The sequence below is a fragment of the Eptesicus fuscus genome, chromosome 9, assembly GCF_027574615.1.
Source record: "Eptesicus fuscus isolate TK198812 chromosome 9, DD_ASM_mEF_20220401, whole genome shotgun sequence".
NCBI classification, from domain to species: Eukaryota; Metazoa; Chordata; class Mammalia; order Chiroptera; family Vespertilionidae; genus Eptesicus; species Eptesicus fuscus.
In genome coordinates this window covers 9,789,137-9,809,027 of record NC_072481.1, presented here as the reverse complement: position 1 = coordinate 9,809,027, position 19,891 = coordinate 9,789,137, and the positions used below count along the sequence as shown (strand labels likewise).

The following is a 19,891-nucleotide window of genomic DNA, read 5'->3' as shown; positions in this document are numbered from 1 at the left end:
GTGTGCAGCTCGCCCGAGCCATCTATCTGGAGATATGCAACTTTAAAAAGCTCGGGCTCTCGGAGAACATTTTATTAATGACCTGTCTAGTTAAGAGGAGGAGGGAATTTAGGCTCGAAAATGCATTAATACCAGTCGGGTGCCGAGGAGAAGACAGGGGTCGGGGGAAGGAAGCGTGATAAATATTTTACGTCCCCTTAAAGAAATCCACGCGTAAAGGAGGAACAAATTTATTACTAATTATGCAATTATTTCATTTGCTGGTGTGGGCAAAGAAAAAATACTTAAAAGCCTTTTCTAAATATTTCTAACAAAGAACGGACGAGTCCTGCTCTGTTGTTCCTTAGCCGAGGCACAAGGTGGGTGGATTTGAAGCCGCCCTCTGCCCCATGCTAGCTCCGGCCCAGCATCCCTCGGGTGTGGGGGTCCTTGGGTATGGGGGCTCTCAGTATGGTGTAGGAACAGTCAGGCCGGGGGGAGGAGGCCCAGGGCAGTAACCTTCGGGAAGCCCTGTATCCAGGAACCTCAGCCTCCATCCCGGACGTGCCCAGGGCCCAGCCCCAAAGAGGTCCGGCGAGCGTAGGGGTGGCTCTGTCTGCTCTGATGTAGCCGATGAGGTGGGAAGGGCATGGACTCGGAGGGTGGGGGTGAGCAAGGAGCCCCTTGGGAGATGCATGGCCCACAGTAGCCAGGGTGACCAGGGATGGGGATGGCCGAGGAGGCATGCTGGAGCCGATGACCGTGCACAGCACCATTGGGGACTGAGACTTACTCAAGCCAGAGGCTCCACCGTCTCAGGCCCACAACTCCCTGAGAGGCAGGGCCCAAGGATCAGAGAGGTCCCCCACCGGCTCCCAGTCCCAGGGCTGCCAAGTGGCAGAGCCAGGATCCCAGCAGAGCCTGCCCGACTCCAGGTTCCGGGCCTCCCTACACGACATGGTCAAGCTCTGACTCAAATCTCGGCCCCTCACCATACAGATGGGGAAACTGAGGCCCAGGAAGGGGGATGGCACAGTAAGGCTGTGAGAGAGCGGCACAGTAAGGCTGTGAGAGAGCTCGTCAGCAGCGTGACCTTGGACCAGTCGTTTAACCTCCCAGGCCTCGGTTTACCTGCCTCTGAAATAACCATCACCATGATGAACGCTCTCCCTTCTTTGAGGGGCAAGTGCAAAGAGCAGCTCAGCCAGGGGGCGTGGGCGCGTGTTTTGAACGTCCACCGTGAGTCAGGTGTGCCGTGGGAGCTGGGGTTTTTCCACCTGCAGCCGATCTGCCCACAAATGCACCTCCGGCCCCGGTAACCGTGACTCTTCCTCTCACTCTCCCCACTCCCACAGATGAGATTGACAAGATCAGAAAGGCCCAGAGATAGGGCGATTTCCTCCTTATCCCGCTCACTTGAAATAATTTAGCTATCAGCATGAATGGGGGAATATTTTGTGATACAGAGACACATCTATCATAGCTAAATGGATTTACTTTGTAGAATGGCTAAATCCTATGAAATACAAAAAAAAAAAAAGCTGCAAAAGAAAAAGACCCATAACACGGCCCTGCAAGCCCCTCCCGCACCCCAGGGAAAAGGTTAGGCGGCATTACTTCTCCTGGTGTACCCACCACACCCCAGGCCTGGGCAAGGTGCCTTCCCACATCCGGTGGCATTTACCAGGAGCCCGGAACCACCTCCAGTCCCATAGAGGGACCAGAGGTTCCGGGAGGCAAAGAGACCCAACGTGATGGAGCCCGGACTCTGGGTTCCTCTAAAGTCATCCCTTCCCCCATTACACACAGTGGGACTCTGAAGTGAGTCTGACCTCTTGTGACCCCAGTTCTGCCTCTGGCAGGCGGTATGACCACAGACCAGCCTCCTGACCTGCTGAACAAACCTCAGTTTCTGCATCTGTAGAGCAGGGACAACCCCCACCTCGTGGGGTTAAGATGAAGTGAGACCCTGTAGGTAAAGCGCCCAGGAGCTCGCTCACAGTAGGGCTCATGGCAGGGTGGTAGTTAATTACATACTATCGCTGTTTGTTGTTGATCTTGTTGTTATACAAGATCCCCTGTGGCCACAAGGCAAGGACAGTCTCAACTAGCTGGGCGGAAGCAGGGGCCAGGGTGATTTCCAGGCGCTCTATGTGGGGTCCGGAACCAGGCCTCTGGGGTAAGCAGGCTCCCATGGCCCCAAAATGCTGACTAGCATGCCTGCCCTCAGCCCAGCCTCACACAACGGGAGGTCAGTCTCCCGGCTCAGCTGCTTTTAGCGACGCCGTGGCCCATTTGCCGAGTCCTGGTAACAATTGCCGCCAGGCCCTCAGCCTGCCATGCCTGCTCTGTCCCTGGCCTCAGGGCCCTTCAGCTCCCCAGCTGCTAACACCAGCTGAGCCTGCAGTGCTTGGGCAAGACGGAGCTTCTTCCTCCTCCCAGACCAACGCGGGTCAGTCGGCCTGTCTGGTGGGAGCTGGGCCAAGCAGGGAGGCAAGGCAGGCGGCTGCAGCTGGCTCTGTGGTCTGCTCTCAGGCCAGCTGTGGGCAGGAATGCGCCCTGAGCAGGTGGCCGCCCTGGCTCTCCCAGCACAGCCTGTGGGGGTCTGGGCGGCAGCATGGGCAGCAGATGGTAAGGGAGCTGCTGCCGGGAGCCAATTCCACCAAAGCCTCAGACAGAAACGGGGCAGTGGGTAGGTGCGCTCCAACCTGAATCCTCCCCATCACCTCTCCCCAACAGCTCTGCAGGAGGAAGCACGGGCTCCCCCGGGGGGTGCTGTCCAACCCCACCTCCCAGCCTGGCCAGGGAACTTAAAGGGACAGCTGCCTTTCTTAGAAAAACCTCTAAGAGAAGAGCCCCTTGTTCAGCCCTCGCTCTCCCCCGTCACCTCTCGCTGAAGGTGATTCGAGGCAGAATTGGTTCTTTGTCCACCTGAGGAGTGGCAGGTGTAGACAGGCCTGCTTCCCACCCAGAGTGGCTTTTTAGCAGCTGCCTGGCTTGGGAGAGTCCGCTGAGCTCGGAGCCTTACTTCCTGCGAGCCGGTGCCCTCTGTGCCGCAGGGTGAGGGGGCACGTGGTGACAGCGAGCAGGGCTTTCAAAGGACAGTCCTGGGCTCGAATTCTAAACCCACCACTTCCCCCCTTGGAGGCCCAGTTTCAAGGCTGACCCAAGGCTCCCACAAGGTTAATGAGACGGGCTGGGCAGGATGCACCTCTGCCGGCTGCCAATGTCAGCGCCCGCCCTCCGCAGGCCCGGGACGAGGCCCCCGCAGCCTCACCTGGCAGGAGGAAGGTGGTCCTGGTGGCGATGTTGATCTCCTGCAGGTGCTCCAGCGTCTCCGTGTGGAAGAGGCGGATGGAGGAGCCGGAGGAGAAAGCCATCCAGACGCCGCTGCCTGCCTTCACCATGTGCGTCACGCTCACGGCCTCATCCTGGTGCGCCTCGAAGCTTTGCTGCGGACAGAGTCGGGGTGTTGGTGCTGGGCCAGCCAAACACCTGGGGGTCACGCTACTCTGGCCTCTGCCTGAACCAGCTGAGGCCGGAAGGAAACCCCAGAAGCCCAGCAGTGGCGTGTTGGTAATTGTTTAACAGGCAGAGGTACCCTGGTGTGTCGTGTCTGCCAATTCCCATGGTGTAAATACTTCCAACAGGGCCAATCTCAAGCTACCCACACAACATCACTAAACAAGGAGCGGGGAGAAATTCACACACACCAGGCTCTTAGGAGTTGACAGGACCCGGCTCCAGCATGCCACTGTGATGGAGAGAAAGAACTAAAGGCATGGAAGGAAGCAGCCGCTGACATATTGTCTAAAGTAACAAAGGCAACCAACACAACTACTGGGAAGAGAGGTGGGTGCTGTGAGCCAAATCCTCACCTTTTACAGCGGGGAGGCAACACAGAATGTCCAAAATTGATAAGCCAGGGACCAGCAGGGCAGACAAGTTACAGTCATGCCAGGTGAATTAAAAACAGAAACAGGTGACAAGTATTTCCTCCCAGGAAGGGGACTGGGGATGAACCATTCTATGCTATTTGATTTTTTTAATAGGTGTATGTATAATTTTGGTCTTTTAAAGAAAACCTCTTTTTTAAAGAGAGAGGACAGTCAGAATTCCCATCCACTGCAGGACAAAGTCCAAGTTCTTTTTTTTTTTTTGACATTTTTTTTATGAGGTATTATATGTGTACATATCTTACCATTGCCCCACCCCACCCCACACCCATACAAAGTCCAAGTTCTTTAACTCAGCACTCTGCCCGCCTCTGCCTCAGCTCTGCCCTGGCAGGCTCCCTCCACGCCAGGCCCACCCGAGCCTGTGTGGGAAGGACGCTCAGGAGGAACCACGCGGCCATGCCTCCGCCCTCACGGTGACCTACGTGCTGTGTGCATCACCCAGCGCCCTCCTAGCAACAGCCTTTCAGCACCTAAGACTCCCCCTCGGGATGATGCCCTACTTCCATGAGGCACCCCGACCGCCCTTATATCGGACCACCTTCTGCACGCGGTTCTCCACTGTCCAGCCCCGTGACACCTACGCCGCCCTGTGTCTGCTCAGCGCCTCCCACCCTGGACTGTGATCTCCAACAGCAGACACTGAACCTCAGGCCCGTCAGTACCCCCTGCTCAGCACAGGGACCAGCACACAGTAAAATCTGGTCACAGAGTGAACGGACGGACCCTTGAGCTTCATCTACAACATCCAGATGTTGCTCAAAGGCAGACAACTCCAGCACAGCAGACTGGAAACAACCTAAGTGCCCAACCATTGGGGACAGTCAGGTAACTCCGACGTACCCACTCGGTGGACTGTTCCACACCCATTCAAAACCGTTTACAAAGACTGTGTAAGGAACATAGGAGAATGTGAATGGTAGAGTGGCACGTGCAAAAACAATGAGGGAGGAAGAAGTGCGGGGGGAACCGGTTTGGCCTGCGGACTGAAGGGTCCCAGGTTCGATTCCGGTCAAGGGCATGTACCTTGGTTGTGGGCACTTCCCCAGTAGGGGGTGTGCAGGAGGCAGCTGATCGATGTTTCTCTCTCATCGATGTTTCTAAGTCTCTATCCCTCTCCCATCCTCTCTGTAAAAAATCAATAAAATATATATTTTTTAAAATCCACAGTGAAGAGGTTGATTGTAAGTGCTGGAGGGGGCCGAGCCGGTAAGTGACATGACCGGGTTTACCTTGGAAAGGGGCTCAGTTCATCAGCTGTGTGTGGCAGGAGCCTGGAATTCCGGGCCTCCTGTGAGCTTGGTGAACAGGAAGCGGCAGTAACACGACCCGGCTTGTTTTGCTGCAGAGTCACTCTAGCCAGAGCCTCAACCCAACTCCATCCCATTGCAAATCACCAAGAGGTCTCCCATGGAGACAAAGAAGCTGGTGGGGGCTCGGGGGTCCTCCACAGGGAACCAAGGCAATCAACTCAAAGCTCGTTCCTGATCTCATTCCTGATCCGAGTGCAGGGCCCAGAAGGGCAAGACTTTGAGACGGCCAACAAAATTGCTTTTTCTAAGCCAGTCCCTGATGGCTGAGCTCCGAGTCCCAGCTGGGGGAAATGGGGTGCTCTCAGGAGGCAGGGTTCTGCAGCTCACCCCTTACTGGGGGACCCTGAGAGCAGCAGCGATAGCTCCCCCTCAGACAGGAAGTTCACCAAGGGCAGGGGCGCATCTCCATCAAAGTGGGGGCTCCCCAGGAGCAGCGAGAGGGCAGGGAGCTATTTCCTCCCTCAGACCGGCGGCTCAGACTAGGGGCTCCCGGGGGGTGGGGGTTCTCTGTCCCTCTTTCCTCAGCACCCACCCCAGTGAAGGCCCAGGTGCTAGAGACTCAGCCAGGGAGCCTCTGGAATTTGGGGAGAGGCTGAACCCCTCACAGCCTCCACAAAGCCAAGTCCAGACCATGCAATGCCAGGGGAGTGCGGGGGGGGGGGGGGGTGAAATTTCCATTTCTCTGTCCTTTCACCCCAAACCTGCTGCCCATAGTCCTGGCAACCCTAGCTTCCAGTTCTCTTTTGCTTTCCTCTTTTTTAAAACCTTTCTATTGAATCTATTGGGGTGACATTGGTTAGTAAAATTACACAGGTTTCAGGAGTACAATTCTATACATCTGTACACTGCATTGTGTTCCTCACCCCGCCCCAAGTCTCCTCCCATCACCATGCATCCCCTTTACCCTCTTCCACCTCCTCCTACCCCTCCCTCTGGTCCTCACCACACTGTTGTCTGTGGGTGAGGTGTTGGGTTTTGTTCTGTGTTGCTTAATCCCTTCACCTTTTCCTCCAGCCTGCACAGTTCTCGTTTCTTGAGAGGCAGCTCCTTCCGGGAACCCCTGGTGGAGGGGGTGTTTCCTCCGGAAGAGCCTGCCCCGGAGACAATGCTCCTGAAAGCCCACACGCAGGCCGAGCGCCTGCTCAGACAGGCACTCCCCGGGGCCTCGCTGGGAGAGGCCCGGCCAGGACCTCACCGATCAGACACTGAGACCCAACCTGACTTCCCAGGGCGCCGCCCTCGGTGAAGGGGTGGACAGGCGGATGGGGAGCAGGTGCTCCGCCCAGACTTTCCAAAGGCAGCTCGCACATACTTGTACACAAAAACACACGCACCATCAGGAAGGCGGATGCGTGCTCACACGGGTGCAGGAAGGCTCCTGCCCGGCTCCTGCAGCAACGTGAGCGTTCCCTGCCTCTGAAAAAGCCAGACGGCGCTGAAACCGAGAGGCCTGGGACCACAGAAAGCTGCCCCCGAATCTGCAGCCGGCCGGCCCTGCTGGTTTCGGAACCGAATTAAAGGAGAAGTCAGGGGTGGGAATCCAGACTCATTTCTCCAGAGGCCTCACAAGACTGTCTCCAGGCCCAAAGGGCTTTGCACGAGGCCTGCGCAACCCGCCAACCCAGTGGCAAGGCGGGTGGGGGCAGGGCAAAGGTACATGTGGACCACAGCACAGCAGCCCCCGCCCCTCGCTCCTCGGTTGTCTCTGGGCTCCCCAGGACCCCTCTCTGTGCAGGGTACACAGGGCAGGAGCAGTGGCATGCCAGCACAATGTGCCCGAGGGGGGAGGGCAGAGGAAGCGGAGGGCAGCATCCCGTGGGTGCAGTTGGCAGTGAGGCCCAGCCCTGGATGCCCACTGGACTCTGGGCTGACAAGCCATGCAGCTTATTTTGTTTTCGAAATGGGGTGCTCACTTGCCTGGAAAAGAGCTCAGAAATTGCAGGGGAGGTTGTCACCTCAACAAGGGCAGGGGTGCATCTCCATCAAAGTGGGGGCCTCTCCTTTCCTCCCCACCAGGGCCAGGAGATGCACTGCCCACCTGGCACCCCAACTCGGGTCATGGCTTCCCATTTCTCACCTCTAGATGCCTCCTCTAACCCCTAGCAGTATTGGGGGCCCAGGAGTGGGGGCTTTAAAACGACCCTACGAATTGGTAGCGGCAGCGGTAGTGGTAATTAAAGGGGAGGGGTTGCTGAGGAACAGTGTATTCACAAATTCTCCAAGAATCACCTGCGGGTGACCTTACATTACAAAGGGAATCTGGTACCTTTATGATGGGGAGACCTGGCGAACCCACCTGGACCCAGTAATCAAGAAGGGGGCCAGCCTGTATGACCGGCCTCCTTGGGTGATGTGACAGGAAGTCACATCTGGCCAAGCATCTGGCCACTCAAATCTCATCACGAGGAAACAACTGGGCAATTCCAGATTATGGTACTTTTTAGAAGACACTGGCTTAGATCTCAAAAAAGTCCATATCATGGGTACGCACACACACACACACACACACACACACACAAACATGCGCGCGCGCGCAAAGGGATTATTCCTGATCAAAGGGAGACTAAAGAGACATGACAACCGCATGCCACATGCGGCCTTTGCTGGATCCTGGTGGGCTGGGGAGGAGCTATGAAGGATACGCTGGTGAAAATGTGCATATGGACAGCGCAGGCCGTCCTCGGGTTCCGTCGGACTCAAGGTACGTCGTTTCGTGGTTACATCACCATCTCCCATTTATTTATTAAAAAAAAGTTCTGTCATTTCGACGCATGTACATATGTACTTTATGTTTTTTATTAATTATTTACCACAAGTAAAGGTCAGGAATTGTTATCTTTCTTTTAAATTTGTTTTACTGTTTCACTTCATTACTGCTGTGTGTGTGCTCCACGTGAGTGACGTAGGTGCTTATGCAGGTGGGTTCCGACTTACGGCGAACATCGCCTTACGTCGCGCCATAAGGACGGATCTCCGACAGAACCCGAGGACCTACTGTACATCGATGTCAAGTTTCTGGGTACGTTAAATGCTGCTGAAGTCATAGGGGAACCATGCTGAAGTATTTGCATGTGGTGGGTGATGATGCCTACAACTCACTTTTAAATGGTTTACCCCAAAAGCGGGGGGGGGGGGGCTGTATATGCATAATTTGGGGGTGTAAGGAATTGTGACAAAATGTTAGCTGGCTTGTTGGCCTGCGGACTCAAGGGTCCTAGGTTCGATTCCGGTTAAGGGCGTGTACCTTGGTTGCGGGCACATCCCCAGTAGGGGGTGTGCAGGAGGCAGCTGATCGATGTTTCTCTCTCATCGATGTTTCTAACTCTCTATCCCTCTCTCTTCCTCTCTGTAAAAAATCAATAAAATATATTTGAAAAAAAAATGTTAGCTGGCTTACTAGGTGAAGAATACATGTGTGCTCATTGTACTATTCTTTCAACTTTCCGGTAGTTTTAATTTTTAAAAATAAAAAGTTGAGTGGCGAGAGGCAGTTATTTAAAAAAGATTAAAAGCTGGCCACCGGAGGAGAGGCCTGGACCTGCCGCCGGCTCCCAGGGCTCCCAGCTCATCGCTGGCCAGGGCGCGGGGTCCCCTCTCTCCGTCCATGGTGCTGGGAGGTGATCTGTGCACGCTGGCTGCAGTCAGGAGCCGGTCGTGGAGACGGGAAGAAACCAGGTGTCCTGCACCCGCTCCCGGCGCCCTGTCCCCTTCGCCCTGTCCCTGCAGCCTCAGGGCGGCCCCCACAGGCACTGCACAGAGGGCTTCGGTGAGTGAAACGGCCCCAAAGAGTGCTGACACAGCCCGGCCTCCAGTCGTACAATATTTATGTGCCTCCAGGTGACTCTGTGCTTGGTTTCTAGAAATTCCCAGTGAGCAGCTCAGAATTCAAAGTCATTAGCGCTAAGATGATGCCAAGGAGCCGTGAAGGAACGCTGGGGCTTTCGGGGGCCAGGAGCTGCTGGGGCAAAGGCCGGGGGGCTGGCAGCTCTGCTTGTTGGGCTCCCACTATGCGCCAGGCATTTCCCAGGCCGCAGTGTTCCATCCTCACAGAGACCCTTATGAGAGAAGAGGGACGCGCCCAGAAAGGGGACAGGATGAGCCGGGTGACCCGCAGGCAGGGGAGAAGCTGGGCATGGACCCAAGCTCAGTGATCTCCCCAGCACCCTCAGGCCCAGCACCCTGGCGGGGTGTAGTGCGAAGGGGCTCTGGCCTCCCACTTCTGGCTCAGTCACCACCCCTGCTGGCCTAGGAGGCACCATCCTGGTCCCGGAGACCAGCCAGAAGCTCAGCAACTCTGCCTCCACCTAACACCCAGCACCACCAGTCCATCCTCCTCTAACGGGCGGGACACCGAAGCTTCCAGAACCAGCGGTGCGGAGTCGCTCCGTCAGCCCGAGGTCACGCTCCAGCTGCGCACTGGGCAGGCACCGTCCCTTTCTTTGTCTGCCTTGTTCTTACAAACTTCCCACCGCTGAGGGAACACACTGCGAGGCTGAGTGACGGTCACTGGGTCACAGGGCTTAGGAAACGGGGGCGGGGGCCAGGATTCCAGCTTAGGGTGACCGGCTTGTCCAGTTTGCCCAGGGAGGTCCCCGTGGTAGCCCGAGGCATCCAGCTCCTCATCCTGGGCAAACACGGCGGTTGGTCACCCTCCTGGGTCTCCAAAGCCCACACGCACACACACTTGCACGTGAGCCTCGGCCGAAGCCTAGACACTCTGCCGTCAGAACCCGACCCGGGCTAGGCCGAGTGGCCATGTGCTCGAAGCAGAGCTGCCCTTCCAGGTGCATTTCTTCTTCTTCTTTTTAAATACATTTTAATTGATATCAGAGAGGAAGGGAGAGGGAGAGAGAGGTAGAAACATCAATGATGAGAGAATCATTGATTGGCTGCCTCCTGCATGCCCCACACTGGGGATCAAGTCTACAACCCGGCCATGTGCCCTTGACCAGAATCAAACCTGGTACCCTTCAGTCCACAGGCTGACGCTCTATCCACTGAGCCAAACCGGCTAGGGCATTTCTGACTGAGGCACCCACCTCCACCTCTCACCAGCAGTCAGTTAACATCTCTGGGTCTCAGTGTACTCATCTGAAAAGTGGGGATGAGGCCATTCCTGGCTTCACCGGACACTGGGCTCACAGAGACCCTTATGAGAAACCTAGAAGGGACAGAGGGACGGACATCCCCATCAGCTTCAGAACTGAGAGCCAGTCCAAAACTTTGGAACTGATGGTGCAAACTTTGGTGTCTTCGGTGCGTTTTTCTTGAAAGATGGCCAACCGGCACCCAAAAGTTAAACTTTCTTGTGCTAAGGCCGACTTGTCACAAAGCACATAAGAAGGTGGGCACAGGGTTTGGGGTTGACCCCCTGCCACCCCAACCACAGCCCAGGCTGAGGCACAGAGAGCGCCACTGCTGGGAGGCTATCCTGCGGCAGCCGCACCAACATTTTGCTTTTAAAAACAAAACAAATTAAATCCTCCGGCGCATCTGGCTGTTCTGGAGGAAGCGGAAAATAAAAGAACGTGGACTCTTGATAGTCTGCTCATTAGTACCATTTCATTTCCTTTTGTTTTCTTCAATTACGCGAGCCGGCGCACGGTTCCTCTCCATGGACACCTGAGGGGAGACCTCTGCATGATCGTGTCCTGGCAGCCACTCCCGCCCTGCCCTGTACAAGCTAGTGGTGCCCGCCCCTGGCCCAGCCATCGCAGGGACCTTATGGAGGCCGAACAGTAGAGACGGGACGTGCATCTCCAGCTGCTGTGCATGCCCGGGCCGCAGTCACGCAGCTCAGCTCAGCTCACGGTGTCCTGCGACCCCCACGAGGAGGTGGGACCCCTGAGCCTTTGGTTGGGGGAGGAAGCGAGGCTCAGAGCTGAGTGAGCCGTCGTGGACAGAGGGGGCAGAGCTCAGTGTGCCTGGCTTGCCCTCCACACGACACCCACTGTGGCCTGAGATTATCTTGTCATCTGTTTCCTACTCAGGACAGGCAGTGAGGCCAGGGGCTCAGAGCCAGACCGTCAGGTTCAAGTCCAGCTCCACCACTTCCTGCCTCAGTTTCCTCAACTTTCAAATGGGGGTGATAAGGTAACTACTGCAAAGGGCTGCTGTAAGGATTACAGGAGTTGCTACTTGCCAAGGGCTTAGAACAGCCTGTGAGAGGAGTGAGTTTCAATAAGGGTTAACTCACTGGGGGTGGGGGTGGTCTCTGCCAAGCTGTGACCCCCACCACCACACCCACCCCAGAGGGGTAGGTCCATGAGGACAGGGGCCACTGCTGGAGCCCAGTTCCCTGTACAGGGACCGAAAGTGCTGGCAGTGCCTACCCCTGGGCCGGGGGCTGGAAGAGCCAGCCCTGGCAGAGGCAGGGAGGAGGCAGCCTGGACAGCTCTGAAGCAGGGTTGGATGTGATGGGAGCTTTGCTCTGGAAAGATCCCCAGCAGCCAGGCCTCAGAACTCAATTCCAGATGTCTGGCTATGGCTGCTCTGTGCTCTACTTGCTTCCCAGCTCCGAGAGCAGACCGAGTTGCATCTGTGGACCCTGCCTGGGCCCTTTGCCTCTGGTCATCAGAGCACTGCTTACAGTCTGTGCTCTACACATATCAAGCCTAGTCCGGGAGTAGGTGCTGTAATTATCCCATTTTACAGGTGGGGAAACTGAGGCAATCAGTGGTGAAGCCAGGGGCCGAAACTAGCCAGCCCAGCTCCCGAGCCCACAATGACCACCATCCGAGCTGAGCTCGGACCAGGCAGCCGAGGAAGCCAGGAATGGGTCTCCAGGAGGGTCCCACCAGGAGGACCCTCCCCCAGCCCAGCTTCGGGGCCTGAGCTGGCAGCACCTAAGGGCTTGAGTGAGCACTAAGCACCAGACGGCTAAACCTCTGCCGGTGTGGCCTCACTGGATGGTGACTACACCCGCAGCCCGGCTCTGGCTCGCAATCTCAGCCTCCACGGTACGGTATGAGGGCCCAGCACAGGCCCGGCACCCAGGGGGTCTGTCCCTGCCCTGTGTGTCCCCGCCCAGTTCCAGGGGGCTGGGCGGCTGCTCCCTTGGGGTCTGTCCTCTCCGACCCCTGCAGCAGCGCTCGGAGGGAGCGTGACCATGCAGAGGTGGGAGGACGTGGAGGAGCCACGTGGAGGGAAGGACAGACAGACCCTGACAGCCAGGGGGCCAAGAAGGAAGAGGACTGACGCCTGCTGCCATCGTCTGCCACGCACTCACCTCCAGCCGCCGCCCCCCCCACCCCTACCCACCCCCGGCCATTCTCTGCACAATGTACCCTCCTACCGGCCTTCCCCTGCTGTCTCCCTTTTCTCCTCTGTGGCTTCACAGAACTTGTTCCTGAGCCAACAGCTTCAAACCACGTTTTTTTTCCAACCACGAAATCCTTTCATCAACGTAAATCTTCCGGAACTGGGGGCTGGGGGACCTAATATTGGATGTAAGACCTGAGCTCTTCCGGACGAGGAGAGAAGGGGCCTGGGGCCTGCACTCAGCCATCCCCAGCCCCTCAGGGCGTGCCCTGAGACACCCAGGCCCAGGAGCAGAGTTGGCAACCACAGTCCTGATCCCCCAGAACCCCAAATCCACCCCCACACCCTGTCCTTCACAAGCACCCTGAAAGGAAGTTCTTCTGAACATCTAACCTTAGTTCTTCATGCTGCTGGAAGCCACTCACCCTCCTGGAACTTGTTACTGTCGGAGCTTCCAGGGAAGTCTCCGCAACCTTTAGAAAAATCGATTTCACAAGTCTCACCTGCCAACTTGTAATTTGAAAAAAATAAAAAAATAAAAAAAAGAACAAGATGACAGCAATAACAACGAGACACACACCAAAAAAAAGAAAGAAAATTAAGGCAGAACTGCTGAACTGGATGACTCCCTGGAGGGAGGTGACCCCGACCCGCAGGCTCTGACGGCCCGAAGGCGGGGCCAGCACCAAGGACTTAGTGGATCTTTCCGCCCTCACGTCAATTTGCATACTATTACCCAAGAAGCCTTGCGCCTGGATTTTGCTTTTGCAAATTCCCACCCGTTTCGTGTCATAAATAAGATAGGAGACAGAAAACTAATACAGCCCAGTGATGCATTATTCATGCTGCACCTCACTGTTATGATAGATTTACAACAGCTAATACATGCAAACTAAGTTTGGGCACTAAACGTGAAAATTAAGGGTGGGGAAGGCGTGTACCTGGGGGTGGGCAGGGGGCAGTCGGAGGGCCATTAGTGTCCCGGAACCCAGAGGAGTTTCTCATCCGATGTGCTCAGTGACAGCAGGCACCAGTGCCCGGGAGCCAATGGGAGGCAGGAGTCCCGCCAGCCCGGAAACCTGGTTAAAATCAACTGCTCGGCCCACATCTCCCTTCCACACTTAGCGGACCTCCCCGTCCCTCCCCCCGACCCCGGCCCCAGACAGAGCCCATTTCCCTAAGGTAAAAGCCCTCTGTCCTTCACAGCCCCTCAGTGAGCACCTACTATGTGCTAGGCACGTCCTGCGAAGGGAGGGGGAGCCGGGGTACGTGGAGGAGGGGTGGTGGTCTGCACAGGCTTCTCCAAGGGTGGGGAACCAGGTCTTATGGGAGAGGGTTGCCCCTATTAACCCCACAACAACCCTGTGGGCGGGAGCCAGGCCTGGTCCCCAAACACGGGCACAACTTGCCTGTGTTCTGGCCCTTCCCACCTCTCTGCCTTCACCCCTCAGAGGAGGCTCCGGGAAAGGGACTGCCACGGAAGCCTCTCAAGGCTGGCAGGTCAGAGGAGAGACCTCTGGGTGACCCGGCTGTCCCACCCACATATGTCCCACCTGCCCGGAGCAGGCCCCACCCTCCTGGGCACAAGACCCTCTGACCAGCCCTTTGCCAAATTCGTTCTGCCGTCTCCAGCTGTGGCTCTCTGTCCCGCTCCCGGGAAGGCACACTTCCTCCCAGGACACTTCTCCCACGGGCCGGCACCCTGAGCCTCCTCCCGCCGATTATCCACCTTCCACCCAGAAAGAATGGTCATGGCGTCACGGCACACTCCCACCAGTCCCCGCCCCCCCCCCCCCCAGGCCTGCCCCACACAGGAAGGGCATCCCCACCTTCTCCCACCATCACTGGCCGAGAGGTGGGGGCGGGGCCCGGCCCTGGGACACAGCAAACCAGACAGGCCTGGCCCTGGGCTCTCCCGTGTGCAGCCCAGCGAGGGCCGACGGACCCTGGTCAGGAGGTAATTTCAGACCATGGTCAATGCTCTGATGACAGTACAGGCAGGAACTGTGACGGGCAGAGGAGACTCGGATGGAGCCGTCGGGGCAGGTCCCACCCAGGAGGGGGCGGCTGAGCTGAGACGGGCGTGAGGAGGAGGCGCTGCCCGAGGGAAGCTGTGGGAATGGGGTTCCAGGCAGGGGAACAGCAGAGGCAAAGGCCTGGTGGTGGGAAGGAGCTTGATATGTTCAGAGACCAGCAAGGGGTCAGCGTGGCTGGGGAGCGGGGCCACCGACTACAGGTGAAAGGCCTCTGGCCCACCTCCCCATCTGCAGCATGGGCCCCGCTGGTCTCTGCAGCGACGTGAGGCTCCAGTCACATAGAACGCAGCCCCGCCCCCACCACCCATCCCTGCCGCCACTGCCACCTCCTAGGAGCAGGGGTGACGGAGCCCCAGCCTTGCCCGGTGCCCAGATCGCCCCCAGCCGCAGAGCACACCCCACACACCACAGGCCTCCTCTCCGCCTGTCCCCAGTAACTTTTTTAAAATTAAGATGCCACGATCATCCCACCGCTGGTTTTCCCCTCCAGCGATCGGTTACAATGAACTCCAGACAACTGGATTAGACTTTGAAGGTGGCCGCCGGTGGAGATAATGAACACGGAGGATGCGGTGTTGACACAGGCCCTGGCGAGCGGCATTACTATGTAACAGCCTCGCTGCTGCCTCCACTGGGATCCAGGAGCGGAACACGCGGCCAACGCAGAGAGAGGCGGCGGGCGCTGCTCCCCAGGAGACAGGCTCGGCAAGGTCAGGGGCAGCCAGCGGGGGCCGAGGGGGCCTGAGGGAGCCAGCCCGGGCGGCCCGTCTTGGAGGCCTCCCGGGGAGCCATCCACACCACCCGGGCCCACACACACCGGGTTGTCTCTGGCGTGGCCTAGGCTCCGGGGGCTCTCTCTGCCTAGAGCATCCTCCTGCCTCCTCTCTGCCTTCACCCCTCAGAGCCCAGCCCCCTCAGGGATCCCGCCCTGCAAGAACCTTCCCTGCTCCCGTCCCTCCTCTGGCTGCGTCTGGCACCCTCCTCCCCTGGGTTCCCAATGGGCCTCCTGCTGGCTGACTCTGAGCTCCCGGGGAGCTGACACCGGGTCTTCCTCGTGTCCATCCGTCCGGCACCCTCCATGAGGCCCCGGAAGGCAGGACACCACCTGCCTGTCCTCCACGACCCTTCCCGGCGAACCTGCCATGTGAACTATGGGGCCCCGAAGACGTGTTGGCGGAAAAAGCAGGTGTGTGAACAAATGAGAGTTCCCGAGAGGTCACGTACGATGGGGCAGAAACTGCAGGGGACAGTGCGGCCCAAAGGAGGCGGAGCCTTAGCCTCCCAGGGCGGCCGGCACCAAGGTTAAGAGCAGACTCAGGTGTGGGGGGCCTGCGCTCAGATCCCAACTCAGCCTCCCTCTAGCTGTGTGACCTTGGGCAAGCCACTTAACTTCTCTGTGCCTCTGTGTCCTCATCTGTAAAATGGGAGTAATAAGAGTACTAATCTCAGTGATTTGGTGATGAAATAAGTTAATTCATGCAAAGTACTGAAACCCATCCATGGTCCACATTAAGCACTCAGTCTGTGTTGGTTGCTATTACCTCCTGGGGATGAGAGAAACCGGGGAGAACTCCTTAGCGTGAACATACTCCCTAGATGAACCCCTATGCTTTGGAATGTGGGCCCGAGCCACAGCCTTGGTCAACAATACACTCCTCCGGGCTTGGAGCCCCCAGCAGCATGAAGTATCTCAAATGCCCAGAGTGGGCTTTCTGGAGCCGGGGGGAGGGGAAGGGGTGCGAGGGGGGAGGGGATTAGCCGGTAAGCGGTGCCCTCCCTCTGAAGTGAGGCATTCGGCTGCAAAGCTCACACACGGGCCCTTTCCTTCCTGCAGGTGCTGAGCCCTCGGCACCCGCGCCAGGCCACAGCAGCCCCATCTCCAGCCCCCTCCTCCGAGCCTGGCTGGCCGTGCGAGGCACCAAGACGAGACGAGATGAACATGGAGGCCAACGTGGAGCAGCCATGCAGATGGGGAGGCCATTAGCAGCCCCAGACCAAGCTGTTTCCAAGCCCGGGCGCGAGGGCGGGAGGCTCCCTCTCTGCTGGGAGAGCGGCTGTATTAAACATGCATGGCCATCACCTCGTTACTGTGCCCGAGGACCGTGTGTGCTGAAGGCGAGCTGCCCACACAAACTTTGCAATTTCCCTGGCTGCAGACCAGGCGCGTGCTCCCGCTGGCCCCGCCGGGAAGCCTCCCTCCCACCCTCTCCTCCATCCGCCTCCCCCACCCAGCGCTTTCCGACACCCTCCGTGGTGTGCAAAGCAGGTGAAAGGCCATATTGATCCCTTTCTAAGAGTAGCTGACCCAGAGCTAATCTTAAACCACCCCAGCCTGGAGCTGCAGCCTGGTGGCCGCCTGGCAGGGCCAGAGCTGAGGTGCAGGGCCTGGGCAGGACGGCACCGTGGCTGGTGAGGGGCAGAATCGGATGAGAGGTGGGCAGGGCCCGGCCCAGGCCCCTGTGCTTCCCTCGGTCCATCTGTCTCCGCGCCTAGGCAGCTGTCAGCAGGAGGAAGCGTTCCTGGCGGGGAAGGGAGAGGATGGCGACCCGCAATGCAATAGGGACACACGCCCACCAACACGGACTCTCAGGAAGCAGCGTGATTTTCCACAGAAGCCACGTAAGGGGCGACGAGGATTTCAGTTAGGCAAACAAGCACAGTGATAACTAGTGTCCATCGGACACTTGCTTTGTGTCAGGCACTGTGTGAAACAGTCCTTCTATATAAACATCCTCACTCACTCCTTAGGTAGCTCTACACCATCATCCCATTTTACAGATGAAGTGACTGAGGCCCAGGAAGACTTGGTGCCTTGTCCAAGGGCAGAGCCAGGGTCCCATCTGAAGCAGTTGCTGGCAAACCACACCCCTCAATGGAGGGACGCCCAGCAGACCCGCGTGAGCCACAGCCAGGACAGGGATGGGGGCCTCCCACTTCCACCCGCTCCAAAAAGCCGTGTGGCCCTGGGAGGGGCCGAGTGGCGCCCAGCTTTCCCCAGATCCTCAGGCCCTGCTGCCCATACCGCTCCCCCGCCCCAACAATCCACAGCCAACTTCTCTGCTCCCTCTGGCCTGTGGCTTCCAGGTCCGCCGGACCCTTCCTTGGAAGATCCTTCCAGAAACACCTCTCAGCTCCCATTCTGCCTCCAGCCTCACAGTGGCCGTGCCCACACTGGCCGTCCCCTCAGCACAGCTGGGGCCCGGGCACCAGAGCGACAACAGGCACCTCCACTGGCAGCAAGAGCCACAACCCAGGGTGCAGATCACGGCCCAGTGTCGTCAGGACCCTCCCCCTCACGGCAGCCCTGGGGATGCGTGTGGGGGCAGAGGGCAGGGCCCAGCAGGGATTGTGGGTCCCCCCTGCTTCCTGACAAACTGATCCCTGAGACACAGATAGGAGCTGAGAGCCGTGCCCGCGAGAAGGCCAGAAGGGTCAGCAAGGGTGTGCCCAGCTGATGGCCCCATGGGCAGGGGCCGCGAGCCATGAGGAAAGGCCAGTACCTGAGTCTGCAAGCTGGTGGCGTCCAGGACCGTGACCCGAGGCCCACAGCTGGCCCACACGGCGTCCTCCAGGCTCAGCAGGGTGCGGATGGGCCCCGGCCCCACTGTCAGGCACACGGGCGGGCTCTCCAGGTCCCAGGGCACATCTCCTGGGAGGAGAAGAAGACGCAGGTCAAGGCCCAGGGCTCCTCAGCCCGGGGGAGCCACAGCCTGCAGCGGGGGCCCGGCCTGCTCCACAAACCCTCTCACCCGGTTCCATGGGGGATGGTGGCTGTTCCCATCTGCCTGCATTTATGGCCCACCCCATGGGGGCTGGACTCCCCTCTCCTCTTCCTCTCTTTCCCTCTCTCTCCTGGTCATTCGTCCCACACACATCTGCCTTCTCGCTGACCTGCTCGCCTACCATAAGGCGCTCTACCACCTTTACCAAATCTCTGGTGACCTTTCTCCTCCAGAGACGCCACGGCCCCAGGTGTGGAAGGAGGAAGTCCCGAGAAGAAATCAGTGCCCAGGCCACCACCCCTGCAGATGGGACCAACCAAGGGAGCTGGCCTGGCCCTGAACAAGGCTCCCCCTACCCACCCAGGGATGTGCGCTCACCCAGAACAGGCCAAGAATTTTCCCTGGCCTGCAAGCCGTGCTGGCTAAGCTGGGTTTTTCTCTTACGTCACTCAGACCCCCAATGGCTGTTCTGTCTTGTCAGGATGCAGGTGGGAAAGAGGGAGGAAGGGGGGCACACCCCGGAAAGATAGACAGCAGTAGCTGGGCCTGGGGGGCAGGAAGGAGCCTGCTGCTGGTTTGCCAGTGCTCAGGCACCCCACATTCCCTCCACGGGGCCCTGCAAGCAGCCCCATCATAGACCCTCCCTCCGAGCCAGCTGCTGGTGTCAGGATGGGGCACAGCTGTACCCTGGAGGGGCCACCAGGGTACATGGTGAGAGCCACTGTCTGCAGTGCGGCAGGAAGAGCCCTTGGAGGACAGACCACCCCCCCCCCAGGCTTTACACCCCTGGAAAGCAGGCTTGCCTCTCTCCCTTCTGTCCTACTTAAACCTGTCAGACTCCCAGTTCACCTGAGAGCTGGGGAATAGGGACCCCCCCCCCCAACACACTACTAGGTCTTTCCAGCCCCTGCATATGAGCACATGGGAAGCAGGCAGGGCCAGAATCCTGGCTGTGGCCTCTGAACTTCTGCATGAACTAGGACAGGTGACTTCACCCCTCTGAGCCTCAGTTTCCTCATCTGCAAAATGGGCGTGATGACCATGCCTACACCTCGCCGATGCTGCGGGACTAACTAGAACGTGCAGAGCATTTAGCTCAGGGTTGGCACACAGCAAGGAGCGACGACAGCTGTTGCTCCATGCCGTTACATATCTGCACACCAGGCCCTGTTTTCATGAATTGTTTCCCTAACTCCCAGCCTGCGCATTCTATTTTCATCCCCTGCTTTACAACTGAGGATGCGGAGACACGGGAGTTTAAATAGCCAGCCCGGATCACACAGCTCGAGAGTACCGGGCGCTCATTAGCCCATACTGTTTGGTGTCATTTGCCACAACACAACAGTCTGTGGAAACAGGTGTTGACTCCATTTGACTAATGTGACAATGAGACCAGGCAGCTGAGAACTTGCCCGAAGCCACCCAAGGGGTGACAGGCCAAGCAGGATTGAAACTCAGCTGACTCTGACCTCCCCCTCTACCCCCCGCTGCCCTCTCAGGTTCCAAGGGCACTGGGGCACTGGGGCCGAACCTGGGGTCAAGGAGGAGCGAGTGACCACAGGCAGCCAGGCACACTGAGCCCCTCCAGAACACCAGAGCCACAAAATGCAAGGCTTTGAGCGCCC

The 19,891-nt window shown here is 58.1% G+C and overlaps 1 protein-coding gene across 2 annotated transcripts in view; it reads right to left on the bottom strand.

Annotated features, from left to right (window-relative positions):
* Positions 1 to 19,891, bottom strand: part of ARHGEF10L (Rho guanine nucleotide exchange factor 10 like) — a 145,972-nt gene that overhangs the window by 6,007 nt on the left and 120,074 nt on the right. For both annotated transcript variants that reach the window (XM_054720815.1, XM_028155506.2), the window contains 2 exons: positions 18,045 to 18,193; positions 3,257 to 3,431 (listed from right to left, as the gene is read on the bottom strand). In XM_054720815.1, coding sequence (XP_054576790.1) covers positions 3,257 to 3,431; positions 18,045 to 18,193 — 324 coding nt within the window. The remainder of the gene's footprint in view (positions 1 to 3,256; positions 3,432 to 18,044; positions 18,194 to 19,891) is intronic.